This window comes from Protomyctophum parallelum (genome assembly GCF_964188405.1).
Source record: "Protomyctophum parallelum genome assembly, chromosome: 20".
NCBI classification, from domain to species: domain Eukaryota; kingdom Metazoa; phylum Chordata; class Actinopteri; order Myctophiformes; family Myctophidae; genus Protomyctophum; species Protomyctophum parallelum.
In genome coordinates this window covers 38,594,577-38,615,664 of record NC_139718.1, presented here as the reverse complement: position 1 = coordinate 38,615,664, position 21,088 = coordinate 38,594,577, and the positions used below count along the sequence as shown (strand labels likewise).

General features: G+C 42.7%; 1 protein-coding gene across 1 annotated transcript in view; it reads left to right on the top strand.

The window, feature by feature from the left end:
* Window positions 1-21,088, top strand: part of LOC310877772 (uncharacterized protein) — a gene marked incomplete at both ends in the record, with an annotated part of 412,147 nt that overhangs the window by 362,020 nt on the left and 29,039 nt on the right. Inside the window, one exon of the mRNA XM_083791721.1 lies at window positions 20,523-20,641. Within this exon, the coding sequence (XP_083647847.1) occupies window positions 20,523-20,641 (119 nt within the window). The remainder of the gene's footprint in view (window positions 1-20,522; window positions 20,642-21,088) is intronic.

Below are 21,088 nucleotides of genomic sequence, written 5' to 3'. Positions count from 1 at the left end.
CCTGAGTTTGATATAATTCTAAACAAAAGACCCATCTTGGCTTTTAATCAAACAAAGATTGTGCCTGGCACACATTTGCACTTGAGAATCCCTATAGAAGACATCAGATTTAGGTAAGAAAGTGGGTTGGCGAAAGGGCCTTTCTGTGTGGATTTTGTATATTCTCCCCGTGTCCCCTAGGGTAGGTACCCTCACAAAAAACATGCAGCAATCCTGGTCTCTAATACTGCGTCCCCCTGGCCAGCCTGACGTTCAACCGGGGAAACTCCCCCCTGTCAGGTGAAAAGAAGCAGCTTGGACTCCTCATGCATTGAAGGAAACATGAGGTCAGTCTGTTGCAGTCTCAATAGGTTGGCAGAGAGAGTGTAAGCGCCCAGGATTAAATTAGACAATTGACACTGGGTGAAAACAATGCAAGGAAAATAATAAGAAAACAGCTAGTCTGGTATTCTCCTGTAAGTGGTAGAGGCCACGGCGTTCGACACAGAGCGCCGCAGAATGCAAATGCTGCCTCGCCGTGCGCTGCGGTGACTTCACCCACGGCGGGGATAAGATGTTGCGCCCGGGAGACCACCGTGGACGAGGTCATTTCCTGTCTATGCCCGCTCCCGCTTCCTTCCTCTCATCTCTGGCTGGCAGACGAGCAGCAGTTGGGTAGTACCTGGCCGTCAGCGTGACGACACTCATGAAACGGACGCGGCAAAAACATCTAAGGCTATATGCAGGGATTTTAATCCGCAGCTTTGGACTTGCAAAGCACAGGAACAGCTTTGATATTGTCCTTTTGTTGGGAAGTATTACCTACCTGATGCAGTTTCTTAGTCATAGCTCTATGAAATACATTTCTTTAGCAAATATTTATGAAACCCATACACATAAATGTAGGTGATATTTAATCTGACCTGAGATCAGATTCAAAAAAATGTCTTCTACATCCTGACAGTTTTCTGAAAAAGCAGTGTTTCTATGTCAGTCGTTCTTCGATAAAAAAATAAATAGCAGACCTACAAGCTCGTAGCGCGCCACTCGGTGGCGCGCTATGAGCTTGTAGATCTGCTATTTTTCAATAGCTAAAGCATAACCAGATGCTAACACCAAAAGGGGTTCCCGCCCAAAATGGGTTAACTTTCTTGTTAAAAGGTTGAAACTCTATATTCTTTTTGTGATCATTGCTATTAGCGGTGGTTTTCAACCAGTGGTCCAGGGACCACCAGTGGTCCTTGAGGAGGTTCCAGGTGGTCCCCAGCTAATATAAATGATGGAGAGTTGATAACCAAATGGACCCTTATTATTAGATCTTTTAACGCTTGAGAGCGTAAAATTAAACCTACATTTTTTTCACTCAAGAGTTCAATATATATCTGCTTAATTCACAAGACGTCTACACATGAGAATACATGTAGAATAATTTTGGACACATTCTGTGGTGGATTATTTAGAACTCACATCAGAGTCTTTAGGAAATGGACTGAAACAATGTCACTTGTATTACAAAGACTGGTCTGTACCGAGCCCAGGGAGGCTTGCATACGCTCCAGAGCCCTTTACATTTCTCTCTCTTATACACAATGACAGAGCAGAGAATACATCGGAGGTGTGGTCAGTGTTTAGTGGACATGGTCAAACATGGGTCTTGTGTGAGAATAGGTCATCTGACCGACAACCAACATGGTGGATAGTATTCTCATCTTCAAAATCCTATTACAATTTCTCATCCAACGATGGCAAAACATTAATAGGTGTTTGGGTCCGAGAGGCTGAAATCTCATCAAATGTTGAGAATAATTGATGGACCTTGACATGAAAAGGGTTGAAAGCCACTGCATTAGAGTGTTCGTTACTTGTTCGGTAATGGTGGTCTCCCCGTTTGGCCAGCTCTTTAATAAAAACACAAAATACATCTTCAGGCAGATTGCCAATTTCAGGCCAGTCAAGAGTAAAGAGGACCCACTTATCCGCTTCAATTTTAAAGTGTTCCAGTTCCAATTTTTGGGTCTGCTCATTTTCTTTGTGTCATCACTTGTTTAATCCGTAACCTGTGTGAGTTCTCTCTCCTGATTGAATCAAATTGACCTGAAAATGCATTTTTCTCTTTAGCACGGAGCTGGAGAGGCAAGGGATATGCGGCCGAGCTACACCGGGGCTTTTCAGTGCGCGTTTACGCGAATACGCACACGCGCAAGTGCGCGTATGCGGGGCTCAAAGAGCCTGGTGTGTTGCTCGGCCGGGAGACTCCTGTTACTTAAACATTCTATAGCAGCGGCAATGAGCACAGTCATAATATAGAGCTATTTAAAACATATTCTATACAGGTCACTCATTCTTGAGATGAGGGACAAAAGTGGAAAAAACATGTCCCACACATAAGAGCCTTATTATTGTTAAAAATAAATTAATTTAATAAAAATAAAAGCACTTGCAAAGTTAAATGTAATACAGTTGTGTATTATTATGCCATTAATTTCATTATAATTGTTTTCATATGCCATCTGAATTAGTTAAAAGCAGGCACTGTACCCAAAAACGCCTGTATTTAGCCTGTCCCCAGCAAGTGGTCATAATTTCAAACTGCTAAAAAAGTGTCTAATACTGTCACAATCACATAAATATACATACTAAATTAAAGTAGATTGTCAACAACATAGCAAACAATATACACAATAATTTTAATTTATATTTTCCATTAGATATCTCATATCAAATGTGTGTCCCACGTCTCCCGTCAACTCCGTCAGGTTTTTTAAAAGTCTTAAATTAATCAGAAAATATTGTCGACATGATTTAGCCTGAAGACTCCTTTTCCAAGTCCCGTTTGTATTTGTTGCAACTGTGGAGCACCTGGTCTGAAAAGCATTCAATTGTTTGATATTTTAAACAAACAATGTTGATATCAGGGTGGTCACAGCTTTTACATGTCAACTCCGTCAGGACATTATTATGATCTTTGTTAAGAATTCCAAAATAATGTTTATTATAAAAGTTTAGGGTTAGGTTTAGCTAACAAATGAAGCAAAAACAAAATGGCTACATTGTACTACAGAGGGTTAAGATGAAAACAAATGACATTTTGTCAACTCCGTCAGACGTCAACTCCGTCAGGTTTTGTGTCTGACGGAGTTGACATGTATCTGACGGAGTTGACAAAAGTGTTCCTAAAACAATAAAATTATAGTTTTTGAATAATGGGACGTATTCTAATTTGGCACACAGTTAGAGCATGCCTTAAGGAACATTTTTGGCTATAGGGCCATCACAGATTTGTCTCGTGGTGACCATGGCAGCCATTTTCCAAAATTGCCGCCACCTGATGTTATTTTACAATAACTCAAGTTCTACACCACCTAGGATCTTGATTCTGGTGACTAAGACTACATTTTCAAGGATGAGGGATACATTGGTACTATTTAGATTTGTCCTGTGACCATGGCAGCCATTGTTTTTCAAAATGGCCGCCACCTGCTGTTATTTTACAATAACCCAAGTTTTAGACCACATAGGATCTTGATTCTGCCGACTAATAATACATTTTAAAAGATGAGGAATACAGTGGTACTATTTAGATTTGTCCTGTGACCATGGCAGCCATTGTTTTTCAAAGTGACCACCAACCTGCTGTTATTTTACCAATAACTCAAGTTTTAGACCACCAAGGATCTTGATTCTGGCGACTAATCATTACATTTTCAAGGATGAACTTTCTCTGGGAGGGGTCAGGGCTTATTTCAGGTGCAGGTTGAGTTGCTACTGACAGGACATTAAAAGGAGGTGGGCTTTCTGGCCTTTGACTTGTCTCTTTCAGGTACAGACGCACAGTTTGACTTCACTGGCCACTGCAGTGTGGCGTTGTATCTTGGTGGCCTCCTGCCAGTGTTTCTCCATCCTTCTCATGAGCTCTGTGTTCTGGGGCTCTGTTATAGTCAACTTACATTGTCTTGGCTGGAGATTGCTTTCCTGCAGGGTCCAGCCCAGTCTTGTGCAGATGGCTACTGGCCCACCTGGAGGCCCCAACCTCACTTGTTTGGTTGGTGTGATTAGGTGGGGTGGTCTTCCCCAATCAGGATGAAGGGTTTGACCCTTTCAAACGGCAGTCTGGCCAAGTGTCTGTATTTAGTTGTGAGGCTAGATACAGGATACGATTGCTCACCCAGCCCCAGGTGACTTGAGGTGAAGGCTCCTTTGATTTGGTAACATTGCTTTGGTTGACATGCTGGGGACACAGAACGACACTGATGCCTTCAGTGTCTGCACATCCTGCCTGATAGTCCTGAAGGCAGATCTTCTGTCTTCAGTCTTTCGCTCACTGTTCACTGCTCACTGTTCACCTCAAGCAGGTCTTCAAGGTGTTTGCCTTTGCACAGGCTATATGGCTAGGACTCATGCTTCAACCACTCAGAGAACTCCAACAGGGTGTTGGTTGCTCCTGGGCCGCAGAGCATTGTGCGGCAGAATTCAGCTCTCATCCCTGGTGGCAGCTTGTTGAGGAGTCGTGCAACATGTGAGCCGCATCTAAGTTCTGTGTCTCCCTCTGGGCCTAGGGTAGACACTTGCTATTTTCCGTAACACTAATTGGTGGGGCTGTCCAAACTTGTTGTTTAGGTGTCAATCGGGTCTCTGTTTGTGAAGTCGGGTCTAGGTGGTCTAGAAGATGAGTTATTTAGTCAGGGGATATTAATACAATCTGGTAATAAATTCCTTATCAAGAATTTTCTTCACCAATGTGTTTGGAAGGGTGTCTACTAACATATCCCACATTGCTTTATATTCAACCACCCTAGGGGACCTTTTGACAGCTGCTGAAAGTTGGGGTACCATCAACAACCTATATAAGGCAAAATGTTCATTATGCTTTAAGTAGCATGTGACATGTCAAACTAGGGAGTTTTCATGATTCTGAATGCATTCCAAGCATTAGCTATGCACGAAGAACACTCCTTGGGCTGAAAACGGCCATAGCCATCATCACAAAATGAGGTCAGCACATTTGGGCAAGTGGATATATGGCCGAATTTAGCCCAAGGGGTTTGACCCCTAGTTTGGCCATAGACTCCCTAGTTTTGCCATAGCCACTTGGTATGGTACCCAACTTTCAGCAGCTGTCAAAAATGCCTCTAGGGTGGTTCAATAGAAACCAATGTGGGATATGTTAGTAGACACCTTTACAAACACATTGGTGAAAAAATTCTTGGTAAGAAATGTATTCACAGATTTGACATTATTCTGATAATAGGCCTATTCCCTGACTAAATTGGTAAAATAATAGCAGGTCCACCATTTTTTTAAATGGCTGCCATTGTCACGGGATAAATCTAAATAGATAAAACTGTATTCCTCCTCATTGAAAATGTAGGATTAGTCATCAGAATCAAGATCCTAGGTGGTGTAGAACTTGAGTTATTGTAAGATAACAGCAGGTGGCTGCCATTTTGAAAATGGCTGCCATGGTCACAGGGCCAATATAAATAGTACCACTGTATTCCTCATCCTTGAAAATGTGGGATTAGTCACCAGAATCAAGATCCTAGGTGATCTAGAACCTAAATCAGTTAAACTTGTCAACTCCGTCAGATGTTCGTCAACTCCGTCAGATGTTCGTCCCGTGATGTTTTTGTTAATTTCCAAAGAAATAGAAAATGTGATGTTAAATATTTTGTGCATATGTATTGAAACACCAACTGAAATGATACATAATGATGATTTTTTGTGTTTTTTACATGGTTTTCATGTTATAATATTGAAAATAGAGGTTGAAATGACGGATTTGAGAGATTGGATATTTCATAATAGTGTGATATTGGAAAAAAACAATATTAAAATAATTGTATTACTTAACTTGATTACTGAAAGCCATTATAAGAGAACTGAGGACTTTATATTATTGTTGAAATTATCAAATTCAATTAAAAGGTATTTTAGTGTGTCTGACGGAGTTGACATGAATCGGGTATTAAGTGCATAAATGTCCCATTTTAGAAAGAAATGTTATGCGAAAAACCTGTTCCTTCTCAATATTGGTAGTTGAGACCTGTGTCTACAAATACATCCATTTGATTTGAATGTATCTTAAAAAAAAAAAAAATCCAGTTTGAAAAAAGTTTTGTCCCTTATCTCAAGAATGGGTGAGTGACAAACCGTTTTTTGTTAAAAGGTTATATCACTATATTCTGATAGTAATCATCACTATAGAGTGTGTGTTCAGTAACAGCTGTGGTCTCCACATGTCTCTCCAGCTCTTTAATAAACAGAAGATGCATTTAACAGGTAGGTGACACAGTTTCAGCCAATCAGGAGAGAGTAGCTGTTTATGAGCTTAATGTTTATAGTGTCCCAGTTCCAATTGTGTCTGCTCATCCTTTTTGTCATCACTTACAATTCCACTTGTTTGATCTGTATCCTGGCGGTGTTCTCTTTCCAAATTGGATAAGATTGATATCCCAGTTTCACTTTTGGTTTCTGAAAATGCATGGAGAGACTGGAGACTCCTGTAACTATATGGCAATGAGTACTATCGGTACTATCACAATATTGAGCTTGTTAACCCATTCTGACCTGAGATCAGATTCATACGAGGTTTTCCACTGGACACAAGCTGGTCTGATTAACCCATTCTGACCTGAGATCAGATTCTAAAAATGTCAGTCGTTCGATTTTTTTCAAAAATAGCAGACCTACAAGCTCGTATCGCGCCACTCGGTGGCCACTCGGTGGCCACTCGGTGGCCACTCGGTGGCGCGATATGAGCTTGTAGATCTGCTATTTTTCAATAGTTAAAGCATAACATGATGCTGACAACACTTTTTAACACATTACACTTACTACTTCAAGTAAAAGTATCAATACTGCAATGTAGAAATTACAGAAGTTACAAGTAAAAGTCCAGAAAAAAAAGGTATAAAAATGTAGCTACCAAAAGTAAAAGTACTTCTTATGCTGTATTCAGTATTCAAATCATTTGAAAATAACATAACTACAAGCTCACACACACAAATCCTCCAATTGCCATCCAAGGCGTAAGAAGAAATGTCACCCTTTTCACATTGGCCTATTATAGCGCCACCAGGAGGCCACAACCTGAGGGGCACTTTCTTCTTGTTATAAATTAAATCTTTCCAAATCTGAGTTTATAGATCAGTTAAGTTTTTCTTTCCACGTGACACTCATACGATGAAGTGCTTTCGGATGTTATCTCCGTATTTAATGTCCATCATCAGCCGTTATCAACAGCATTCGATGCTGTCCAGTATGGACATTTCCTACTACTGACGTTGTTGTCAGCCATTGTCCGAAAATATATTTTATATATATTTTAAAGAAAAATTACAGTTTTTTTTAATTTTATATAATTTATCTACCCCCCCTGAGATTTTTTATTTAACTACATTGCAAAAGTAGCAGCATTACTTTTGACAGTGCAGACACATAATTGCCTTCCTTGATGAGCATCAACGACCATCATCACCTGGGCACAGTCACAGACACACAACTGAAAGTGACTCATGTCTCCAAAAGCACTTGAATATAATGGAATATGACTAAAGCTCACATTTCACATCACACACTAGCCCCACACTAAATCGATTTTATTTTATTTCAATGAATCGATTCATATCGTCGGGATTAATATCGATATATATCGATATACGATATATCGTTACATGCCTATACTACTATCTAACCGTAGCCCTAACCCCTATATATGATATGATATGATATGATATAGTACTTTATTGTCAGTTCACACTGAAATTTGTCTTGCGACACAGCAGCCAAGTATGCAGAAACACATATACAAAACACAAATAACAAGACAATTTACATACGTAAAGACATGAGCAATATCCACCGCTTAGATTATCCTGTGGCTACTACATCTCCTGATTAAGCCTCAAGGTCGACTGGTAGACAAAGAACCTTTTTAGTCTGACCTTATTGTATGCTGGTACACCATATCTCCTTCCTGAAGGTAGCAACCTATATTCTCCATACAATATCGGTTGCTACCTTCAGGAAGGAGATAATGGTGTACCAGCATACAATATATTAACCGGCCATGTAATTCCCTTAAACTCATATCAGTCTTAACCGGCCACATGAGTCAGATTCACCTCACAATGTTTCCGCTTCGGCGGCAGTAATGTCCATACTGGCTCCATTGAATGGTCTTGATAAGAACTGGTGATTGTCGGTTGATGACATTCGAAGCGGGTGAAATGCGGGGCACAACGATATACCCTATAAGAGAGCCAGAGAAGTTGGACTGACTCGCTATAGCGTTGTGGATGATGCGTTTGCTTCTCCGCCATCCATCAGAGCACATGCACGGTGTGTTGACGCTGTCTTAACGGTCCAGTGCTCTGACCGCGGGAGGAGTTGTTTGGAGTAATGATGCACCAAGTCTGCCTTCTGTCTGTCTGTCTTGTCTGTCTTGTCTTGTCTGTCTGTCTGTCCCTCCGTCCGACCGTCCGTTTTGTTGTACTGGTATGGGCAAGCACCCTGTCTCAGTGGTACTTTACTTAAGTACTGTATACTTAAATAACATTTTGAGGTACATTTACTTTACTGAAATATTACCAATGCTTTTACTTCTACTCCACTACAGTACATCTCGGATCCAAATGTTGTACTCTCTCTTGCTGATGTCTTTCTCAGCAAACAATAGCATCCCAGAGACGTTACATAAGATTGTGTTTCTCAGCAGCTGTGTGTGTGTGTGTGTGTGTGTGTGTGTGTGTGTGTGTGTGTGTGTGTGTGTGTGTGTGTGTGTGTCTCCATATTGGAGGATGCACTAAACAGAGACAGTGCTGTTGGTCTGCTACAATAGGTAGCTACTGCATAAACCTCTGCAGTGCATGTGGTTGTCATGGAGATGCACGCACACACACACATGCACGCACGCACGCACACAGAGACTTCTTTGCAAAGTAAACATGTAAACTAAATACTGATGTGTTCAAACAATGTTTTTATTTGAGAGGGACAATATATTAACAAAAAAAGCGCTTCACTTCAGATGAAGTCTAAGCGCTGCTTGCAGTAACATGTTTGGGAGACAGACAACAGACGCTTTCCTGGAGTTTTTGTGTGTGTAATACGTGTTTGTTTTTAGATATTTGTATTTCAAAGTGCCATGCAGTGATGTCATGGACACTGGTCTCACTTCCTTCCTGGACTACATGTTGTCTCAGTAAGACAGCCCTCTCCACAATGTAGGGTGAGTGCAGCAAAGCATTGTGGTCATTGTAGTAATCCAGCAGTGAGACCATTGTCCATGACATCACAGACACTTAATACTAAGATATTTAAAAACACATATTACACACACACACACACACACACACACAAACACACACACAAAAAAAAAAAAACGGGAAAGTGTTTCTTGTCTCCCAAACATCATTAAAATAAGATCTAGGGTGAAGTGGCCCTTTAATAAATGCTCTATTCTGTATTCCGGTCTGCTGCTGAATCATGCTTCTGAATCTCTCTCTCTCTCTCTCTCGCTCTCTTGCTCTCTCGCTCTCTCGCTCTCTCTCTCTCAATTGAAAATGCTGTATTGGCATGTCAGAATGTGTCAAAGCATACATGCTACAAGCATATTGTTACATGTTACCGATTATGTAACAATATAACAACTTAACACGTCATAGAAAAGAAGTGACCTGACCCCTCTCTCCCTACCTCTTTAACGCTCGCTCAGTCGTGTAATGGCCTCTCTCGCCTGTCCTCACCTTGCTCTCTCTCTCTCACCCGTTGACTCTCATTCAGCCCTGCTGTCTCTCCATTCATCCTGTTTGAGGAGTTCATTCTGTGAAGGGGCCGTTGCAGTGAGTGATTGGGTTGTCTGGTTGAGGGTGACTGGCTGGCTGAGACACGGATGGTCAGAGTCAGAGAGATGTAGCACTCGCTCTGGGTATAAGCGCCGTTCATTTGTCAACGTTTGCTCTGCCCACGGTGTGTATTTTAACCACATTTCCTTTAACGGCCGTACTACTCCGTACAAGTACAAATTCTCGCTCTCTGTCAGAGTTAAGGCTCGGAAAGCATGGACATGAGTGGCATTTGCATTTCTTTCACCATAGTAAATGCTGCATTCGTGGTCTGGAGAGGGCAGTGGTTTTACAGACGGGTAAAAGCCGGGAAGGTTCTGAAGCCCCCGTTGATTGTCTACGTATGCACGTCCCTGCACTGCTCCTAATAGGAAGGGTCAAAATGCAGACATGTCCTTTCTTTCCGCTTGGGGACCGGGCTCGCTACAAATACAGGGGAGACCCTATTCGGATCCTGGGTGTTACGACGAGTTACCAATACTGCAATGTAGAAATACTCTGTTACCAGTAAAAGTCCGGAAATACTTACTTGCGCAAAACTACTGCAAAAGTATTGGTATCAAAATGTATTATAAGGTACCAAAAGTAGGAAGTTCTCATTATGCAGAATGTCCCATTTCACAAGTTTTTAAATGTGTAAAATCATGTAAAAAAGGTCTTTTGAAAACACCTCAATGTAACGGCCGAAGGCCATTACAAAGTAACTATAGGTTTCAAATAATTGTAGTGGAAATAAAGTACAGTATATCGTTCATTTTCCCTCTGAGATGGAGTGGAGTAGAAGTAAAAGTACTGCAAAATAAGTACACAGTGCTTGAGTAAATGTACTTTACACCACTGGGTGTTACACTTGTACCCTGCACACATTATTTTTCTTAGATTGCTTACTATTAAAAAAAATGATTACCCACCTCTTTTAAATCCGTGAGTTGAATTGATTCTACCTGTCACAGTGCTGTCACACTGTGCGATAAAACTACGACCCACGTCAGCAGGGTCAATGTTTTACCTCCAGAAAACCGAAGAAAGGGAAAGAAAGGAGGGCAATTTGGAGCCGGTCGTGACTTGACAGACGAGGACAACGCCGGCTGGCAATTCTCTGAAGATAGCTGAAAATATCATTTTTCACCAAACTGTCTGCACATAGACTAACACGTTGTGATTGATTCTCTCTGTGCGCGAAGCCGGAGCGATGAAACATTCTGCCACGTGGATGATACGATGTGGACATTAAAGACCATATAAAGTTAATTAATGGTCACCTCTTAACCATTTAAACCAGTGCTTTTCAACCAGAGCATTGGTAACCCAATGAACCCCCGCCTAGATCTTTATCTGTAAAATGGTCCATTTGTTTTCGTTTTACGCTCTCAAGAGTTAAACTATTGTTAAACATCTGCATTGCTTGATTTACAAGTCTACACAATTAGAGAATGTAGAAGACTTATTTGGATCAACGTTTACCTGTTATCTCTCTACTTTTATTCCTTTTCGGGACATAGGCCATTGATGAATCATTTCCACCCTCTCCTGTCTTGCGCCATCCTCTCCAGCTGTTTCCACGTCAGTCCCTTCTGTTTATTCTGTCTGCATGTCCATACTGTACGTACCCGACTGCTAGGGGACGTTATTTGCTGTATATACAGTACGGACCCCAACGTATACTCTGTGTGGTTGAGCCCCACGGGCCACGGCGGCTTTTAACCCATTCTGACCTGAGATCAGATTCATACGAGGTTTCCGCTGGACACACACTGGTCTGATTAACCCATTCTGACCTGAGATCAGATTCTAAAAAATGTCAGTCGTTCTTAGATTTTTCAAAAATAGCAGACCTACAAGCTCGTATCGCGCCACTCGGTGGCGCGATATGAGCTTGTAGATCTGCTATTTTTAAATATCTAAAGCACAACATGATGCCAACACCAAAATGGGTTCCCGTTCAGAATGGGTTAACATTGATCCGGTTGCTATGCAACGCCTCCGTCACCACCGGCTATTGGACGTTAGATCTGATCTCCGTTTTAAATCGGTTACAAGCAGGACTTTCAAACCTCCATAAGTGGGAATCCAGCAGGATCTTCAGCCCTCCAAAGCCCTCCGGATGTAATTTTGACTTCGTACTGCGTCGCTCCCGGACATGCAATCGTTTCTGGCGACAGATAAACAGTGTGTGCTTGTGGCAATAATACTAAAGTGTGTGTATTGAGTGTGTGTATCGGGGGGTGGAGGAAAACTCTTTCTCTTAAAGTGAACGCGGATGTTGGCATAGGCTAACTTATGGGGGGGTTGTGGGGGCTTATATTTATAAAAACAAACTTTTCTGTATACAGTATGGGTCAGGTTGGGGAGGTATAGGGACAAAAGTTGTTACGGTCATATTCAGAAAGAAGCCTCGGGTACTTTCCCATCATGAATTATTTAAACGGCTCACCTCTCCCAAAGCCGGCTGGCTGGCGAAAACAAACGGACAAACATTGTGATGTACCGAGTGGCACCGACCCAGAGTTGGACAGGTTCCAACTACAGCGGCGCGTAAACATCAAACAAACCAGAGAGGCACGCAATCAGGTTTCAATGTGTTTTTAATGTTGTTGACTTTTATCCCCCAACGTTTGCGGAAGAGCTGCCTTCATCAGGGCCCATCGATCAAAACAAATAATAACAACCAAGGCGCTTGGGTGGCACTGGCACAGTGGTAGAATCCCTGCCCAGTGTGCCCACCACCACCACAGAGGTTGTGGGTTCGAAATCCACCGTGGTGCAACAGGCTTTGTCTGGCGTCTATGTATGATTTAGAATGCTGTCCCTATCGGTACATGACTCGAACGGCGCACGGTGTGGGGAAGATGGCTGATGAGATCTTGGTGACACTATAGGAGGCTCCAGGCGGTTGCCTCCCGGGCCTGCGGCTCCTTAAACCCTCCTTGCAGGTTTCACCGCAGTCTGTAGCTTTTGGGGTTCCTCCTCACGGAAGAAAAGTGGTTTGGGCTGCCAACCCTCTCCACCCCTCTTTAGCCCACCCTTCCCCACGAACCCAATTCGACTGACTTCTATGTAAACCAAAATTCATTAGCCCCTGTCGGATATTTCATAGGACATACATACACATATACACACACACACACACAAAGAGGCCCCATCCACGCACACGCGCGCACACACACGCACCCACGCACATAGACACTCACACACCACACACGCACATAGACACTCACACACCACACGCGCACACACGCACATAGACACTCACACACCGCACACACACACACACATAGACACTCACACACCACACACGCACATAGACACTCACACACCACACACGCACATAGACACTCACACACCACACACGCACATAGACACTCACACACCACACACGCACATAGACACTCACACACCACACACGCACATAGACACTCACACACCACACACAAACATATACACACTAGAGGAGAGGCCCCTCTCTCTACACACACAAACACACACACCACACACACACACACTATACACACACTATAGGATGAGGTCATAGAGGCCCGTCTCATGCACTAACACGCACGGAGAACCTCTGTCCGAGAGGGACATATAGGGCAATGATTAGGTGAAGCCCAGCGTGTGATTGGACGGGCCAAGTTCTGAACACAGACACACACACACACATTGTGAACGCGCGCACACAGTGAGAGTATATAGTAACAGACAAAGGAAAGAACTGCACCCTTTTCCTCTTCTCCCCTCGCTTACCCCATTTCCTCCCTCCTCCTCCATCTCTCCAAGTCCCCTTCCTCTCCCCTTCTGCCGTGTCACCATGTTCAAATATATCTTACAGTGAAGTACTCGTGTTAAACCTTGCTGGGCTGTCTGAATTGTCCTATATTCCCTCGACGGATGGCATTCTGACCATAACAGATACTGCACCCCCGCTCTAAATAGCCAGCCCCCACATAGTCCCCCCCCCGATATTCTGGAGCTGTCTCTGTTTCAGCGTCCACGTTCCAAGCCCCAGAGACACCATGGGGAAACAGCATTACTTTTAACGTTATAATGGCCCCCTCTCTCTCTCTCTCTCTCTCTCTCTCTCTCTCTCTCTCTCTCTCTCTCTCTATCTCTCTCTCTCTCTCTCTCTCTCTCTCTCTCTCTCTCTCTCTCTCTCTCTCTCTCTCTCTCTCTCTCTCTCTCTCTCTCTCTCTCTTCCTTCCTCCCTCTCTGGTTTCTGTGCAATTAGGAGAAAATATTGTTATTGCCAAGCCTTTGGGGAGTGAGTGTGGAGGAGGCAGTGCATTTAGAACTCACACGACAGTCACTATTTCTCTCTCGTAAGAAACACCTTAATTGCTGCTGTGTGTGGAGGTACGTATAGCTTGCTGTTAGCTAAAACACTGACGAAAACATTCTCATTTAACCTCCCAGCGTACAGTATACCCTATGAGGAATTAATATCGTGAGGTTAGCGTGCGTCATGACTCATGAGGAATTCCCCTATCACCTCTTCCCAGAAGTTTCTAAAGTAGGCTACTGACTAAAACTATGACAAAAATATATATTTTTTTCAGTTCTACAAGCTCACAATGTCACTTTACGACGCATTCTGAGCTTGGAGATCGGCTCATTTTAACCCATTCCCCACTTTTGACGTAGATCTACATCTTATTAACACCCCCAACGCCCAGGACGAAGTTCTTTGTCCTTTCTATTAGTAACGCCCAGGACGAAGTATTGTCCAAAAGACGAAGTTTAATGATTTGAGAACGGATCGCACATCGCTCCACAGCCTACGAGCGCCTGTTGGGCAATCCTCTGTGTTGCGTAAGAGAGTGAGACGTCATCGAAAAACTCCCTCCCCTGTTTAGCTGATGAAAGCGATCGCGATCTAAATCATCCCGTCTAATTATGACAAAGGATCCTGTGTTAGACAGCGCTCCACGGTCCAGTCGCTAGTCGCGATAGATTTATTCTTACCTCCCGTTGTTGTCGATCGCCGCTAGAGTGGTGTGGCTATTGTCACTGTAGCTGCTACACACACATTCACAACAACATCCGGTCCGTCCGGAAAAGGGGTCCGTGTTTATGAATCGAATGGGCGCTTTTAATGAATTTATTTTAATGAAATGAGTGCCCGCCATAGTCGTTATGATTGATCATGTAGTAATGCTACCGTACCTGCATTAGCATTAGGTTGCTAGGTGATGGTGTGAACAGCAATGGCACGGGCCAATCGGGACTTCATGATCTGCGTGCGCAGATCACCATTATCTCCAATTCCTTGTCCCAGATGGCATTTCTGGTCAAAACGAGGTTTATTTGATGGCCCATAGCAAACGTAACGATGGCTGACCGCGAGGTCAGCCTTTGTGATCGCCGAGCGAGAGACGGCCATCCGGTCTGTCGCGACACACACTCGTAAACTTCGTAAGTAACACACTGTAACATCAGGTTACGGTTTTTGGCTCTTCAAAATAAGGGGTTGCACGGGGAAAGAATCGTGGCCGGTCTGATTTAATGAATTGATTAATCCTGGCTGGAATGTAGGGCTGACGTGGTCACGTGTTTAACCCATTTTGCGCGGGAACCCCTTTTGGTGTTAGCATCATGTTATGCTTTAGCTATTTAAAAATAGCAGATCTACAAGCTCATAGCGCGCCACCGAGTGGCGCGCTACGAGCTTGTAGGTCTGCTATTTTTGAAAAATCAAAGAACGACTGACATTTTTAGAATCTGATCTCAGGTCAGAATGGGTTAATGCATGTTCTGTAATAATAATCAAAATCTCCAAAGTAAGCATGGTAACTAAAGTTTTCAAATAATTTTAGTGGAGTTAAAAGTACAACATTTGCCTGTGGGATGTCTATTTGGGATACCAGACAAAAAGAGGGTCATTGAAATGAACAAATGTTGAGCAATGCATCGATGTTCCACAGCAGCCAGGCCTCTCAGCTTTGATGCTCTTCAGACTGGAAGAGCTGTTTTTAGTCGGCTTCACGCTGTGCGCTGTTTGAAAAGCACATGCAGGCACGTCAAAAACCAGTGTTGTTTTTGGCAGCAAATTTCTATTTGTGTCATAGTCATAGTCTTTGGACTGAAACTTCATTTAGTTTTTGTCATACTTTAGTCACCTGGAATGTTTTAGTGTTAGTCTAGTTTTAGTCGACTAAATATCATACGATCTAAATCGACAGTTGATTTAGTCGACTAAAATGTATTTTCATCGTAATGACTGTTTTTACACTGATGACTGTTTTTACAAAATAGATGATCACATTAGTGGGGACCAATGATATGAAGATATGAAGATAAGTGGATTTTTTTTTTTACTTTGACTTTACTCCACCACTGCCCCCTCTCTCTCTCTCTCTCTCTCTCTCTCTCTCTCTGTCATTTGGACAGAATAAGACTGTAAACGTTCTACCAGCATGGAGCATCACTCCTCAAACACAATGCCAGAGTCATGAGTGCACTTGACTCCCTTACACACTTCAACAATGTGTTTCCATTCAGCTGTTGTATCAGTCTCCTTTAATGCAGGCTCTTGGGTGTTATTGTTCTGTGATGAATACTCACAGCATATCATATTCCTATACGTGGGGGAAATATAGAACAGTGTGTGACCTTTACCGTGGGGCAACCTTTCTGCCATGTCGTGGCTTTGATCCCAAACTAAAGCCAGATTCTGCTGGGCGGTGCTAAGGACCCAGGCGCCACATGACCAGGGCCCTTTGAGGACACTTCTCCTTTTGTCCTTTACTGTGCCCGCGGGCAAACTCTGACTGAGATGAGCATCAGCAAACGCAACAAACACATAAACCCACCGTGGTGCAGAGAAGGTCGAATTTGTCAGTTAATATGGGATTAATACATTCTTTAGCAAGCAATACAAAGAAAAAGTCTTTGTCTTGTGTGCGCGTGCGTGCGTGTGTGTGTGCGTGTTGGCTTAATGCTCTGCCATAGTCCTAAAACGTACAACTACGTTGTAATACATCGGTAGAGGGCGCTATAAATCCGTGGGTTCATGTACTTTTTATTTGCATTGTAATCCTCATAGGGTTTTTTTTTTTCAGATCGCCTCATATAAGAACTGTTTGAAAAGTAAACGAATCATCGCGGCCGTTTCACTCAAATCAACTGACTATACGAGAAACCAGTCAAAACGCTAATGTTACTGCTGCTGAATTAGTTAAAACTTTGCTAGAAACGGACTGTATCAAATAAGTGACTGCAGGCTGCCGTGAACAATAGAGAGCCACCTCCCTGACAAGGACAGTTTGTTAAATTATTTTTAAATGCATGGATGAAGGAAGGAAGGAATGAATGAATAACTAGGTTAATGAAAATATGTTTGCAGGCATTTAGGCCTAATATTGTATCCATATTATCCAGCAATATGAACCAATATGTGCACCACCTTGACAATATGAAAACATCATCAGCATTAACCACATGAACCCCCGCTATGCCTGTGGGGGGAATACGCCAAAAAAATTGCCGATCTATAAGCAACGCGACGTCGCCTTGTGAGCTTGTAGATCGGCTACTTTTGGTAAAGAATGTTGGTGTTAAAAGAAACAGCAGTCCAATAAATTACTATCTAGGCCTACATAATTAGGTTTTTATGTTTTTATCGTAATTCAATGAAATAATGTTATATAATATTTTCTTTCATGGCAGGAATTCATGAATATTAATAAAACATATGTTCGTGACACAATTAATGTCTCACATGCATGTATTTAGCCTACATTTGTGATAAAATAGGTTATTCTCGCAAATATATTCTACAGCAACTGATTCCTCTCCTCTCCATTGGGTGATACAATGAATCAGATTAGTGATGCTATTGCAAATGAATACACTTGTTTTATCATAAATCAAATCAAATCAATAAAACAATTGCAAGTAAATGCACAGATCATTTGTCTCGAGATCTGTGTAGCTTCGACATCCGCCAGGGAAGAAAAGAGAGGGGGAAACGAACGTTTAAAAAGTACGTACATTTGTACGTGTCGATTCCTTTCGCTGGTTCAACTTCTGCCTCATCTGAGTTGGAGCGCATCAAGCATGCTGAAGCAGCTCATGCGCCCAAACGCGTCCATGTGCGCTCAAGAGCGAGCTTGCGCAATGCATTATGGGATAGGTTTGCTTCGCTGAGGCAATGCAGTGACCATCGGATGATCCCTACAACTCCCGGTGCATTGTGGGATACTTCAGTCCACTACATTAGGGTGTGAAAATGCTCACTACACATTCAAGCACTAAAACAAAATGGCGGAACCCCAAAGTAGTGCACTATATGGGGCACAGGGAATGAATTCGGACGCAGCCTCTGTGTTCTGAACGAACTGCACATCCCAGCATCACCCCGACAACACCCTCCTGGAGATGTGGATAATCTGCATATACCGGTAGTCGAGCTGTGAAATGCCAAAATGTAGATGTCAATTCACGTCATTATACTAATACGTCTGACCTTAACGCAGTGGTGTGAAATGCCTCGACAGAGAGAAAGAGAGACAAGCCTTCAAATGCAATCGGTCTCGACCCATGAATAATTCAGAAGTTATGTACGAAGCACCATGTTTTAATCAATAAACGACCTTCTTGACCCGGACCTTTGACCACCAATTTTCACCATATGTCAGATATCGACATAGAGATCTAACATGTGAGGTTTCGAGGTCTGCCGATGATATACATCAGATATCGACTTGGAGATCTAATATGTGAGGTGTCGTGTGGTCTCCTGTTGTGATGGTGATATACAGTATATCGAGTCACTGCAGAAAGAGTTGACATACTGTACCTCATTACAAAAGGCTCACAATCCCTTTGCAGCTCAACTGGTCGGTATATAGAGCATGCAGCATTCCATTCGTTTCTGTCGAATCCTGCAGAATAGTTACCGGGAAAGCATTATTCTTTTGGATTATTGTTATTGCTGGATGTGCTTCTCTGTTTTGGATCATTTTCTGTTGTAGCCAACAACCGGGTGCTCACAGGAAATATAAACAGGCAACACTAGTTACAAGTGTCAACACTAGGAGTACAAATAATGTATTAAAAGGTAACTGCCATGTTTCAACTGCGCCGAAGATCTTCATCAGGGCAAATTACATTTTGCCCTGTTTTTTCACATGTTCAGAATTATGTTGAGAGAAATAAACTATTCCTATATTGGGTATTTGATTGGAATGACTGGAATTGCATTTCATACTTTATGTTTTTTAGCTTATTTTGAACAGAAGGAATTTTCCAGGAACAGGAACAATTCACTAGATACAAACTAAATCTGCAGAAATTGTTCTATAAAACATGCAGTACAGTATCTAGTAAGAGCATGCCTAATTATATGCATATCGACAATGGGTTTTTCAGCGTTCATTCATTCCTTGTTTATTCTCGAAAGACATTGAGCTTTCCCTCATTTGCTGCGTCAAATGGCTAATATATAATAGCAGATCTACAAGCTCACAACGCGTCGCGCTGCAACATGTTGAGAGCTTGTAGATCAGCTATTTTCGGGCCGCAACGCAGCACTCTTTAGCTAGTGGAGATGCGGTGTGTACAACATGGATTTCGAAACAAATGTGTTCAATGAAAGATTCTGCGTTCAAGTTCAGGAGACTTTGGGGAAAAAAAGCAATTCTCCTGAATGCTGCATGCCTTCCGGTATACATAACATATACAGTATATGGCATGGAAAGGAGTGGCATTTGCATTTATTTCACCATAGTAAATGCTGAATTCACGGCCTGGAGAGGGCAGTTGTTTTACAGACAGACAAGACATTGCTCTAGAAGCAGGCAGGCAGGGTTCTGTGTCAGCTCCATGCCCAGTTTGGTGTCTCCCCACATGACCATAAAAAAATGCATTATGCATTAATCATTGAAACCCCGGCATCCGTATTGTGGGGGGGAAGCTTTCATGCAGGGATATATTTTAAGCAGACACGTTTCGTACAATAACAGACGAATTCACTAGCATTTGCGGTTTAAGTGGTCAAAGGAATATTTCACCCAAAAAGGTGACTTATTTTACAATGACACACCTCATGAAGCCTTGAATTCATGGAGCATTGGTTGGCCAGGTTGGCAGAGGGGAGAGTATAGCGCCCACCTGTAGGCTCTAGAAACAGAGCTGGGGAGGCGGTAGGATTTGTAAAACCTCATGAGCAGCAGGTTAGCAGCAAGGCGAGGCAGGGAGGCAGCAGCAGCCAGCGATGCACGTCTGCACTGCAGGAGAGAGGCCAGGAATGAACAGGTAGGCAGAGACGCTTAAATAGCCGCTCTGATCAGGCAAAGAGTGCATGTGACTAGTCACCTGATCAGGTACGTGCGCTCTCTTGAATTACCTGACTGAGTTAGCTGCATGTACAATTTAAGAAAGAAAAAAAAAAGTTACGAAAATAATACAATATTGAAACATTATATATTATAGAACAACACAGCTTTAGAGTTAGAAAAGGGAGTCTACCAACGCGCCTCAAGCCTGAAACGGCTGATCCGGTGCTTCACAGGTGCAGGGACATCAAAGTTGCATAAGGAGAAGAGACTGGAGCAGCACGGACATTTAGAGCCTTTTATTTAGGTGCTAAGTATACAAAAAGACTAACGTTAGTCTTTTTGTATACTTAGCACCTAAATAAAAGGCTCTAAATGTCCGTACAGCTTTAGAGTTGTGTCTCCCCCCCCCCCCTCTGTGTTTCAGCCGTCACCTACACGCCCGGCTACAACAACAAGAAGAACTCTGCGCCGCCGGTCCCGCCACGGACCACCTCCAAGCCCCTCATCTCTGTCACGGCCCAGAGCAGCACCGAGTCCACACAGGTATACGCCCCCTTTCCACCGCTTCTTTCTGGTTCTTAGTCCTTAACACATTCTGACCTGAGACCAGATTCTATAAATGTCTTCTACATCCTGACGGGTTTTCCATTCTGACCCGAGATCAGATTCTAAAAATGTCTTCTATATGTCTATATGTCAGTCGCTCTTCGATTTTTAAAAAATAGCAGACCTACAAGCTCGTAGCGCGCCACTCGGTGGCGCGCTATGAGCTTGTAGATCTGCTATTTTTAAATGGCTAAAGCATAACGTAATGCTAACACCAAAATGGGTTCCCGCCTAAAATGGGAGTATTGAGTGTGCAAAACTATACCTATATTAGATTGTTATCACCATGAAACTTCCCCCCGGTTGATTACTTATACACGAAGACAATGATTTATTGTATTACACATTTTACATGTTTAAATATGCAAATGAGGCATTATGAAG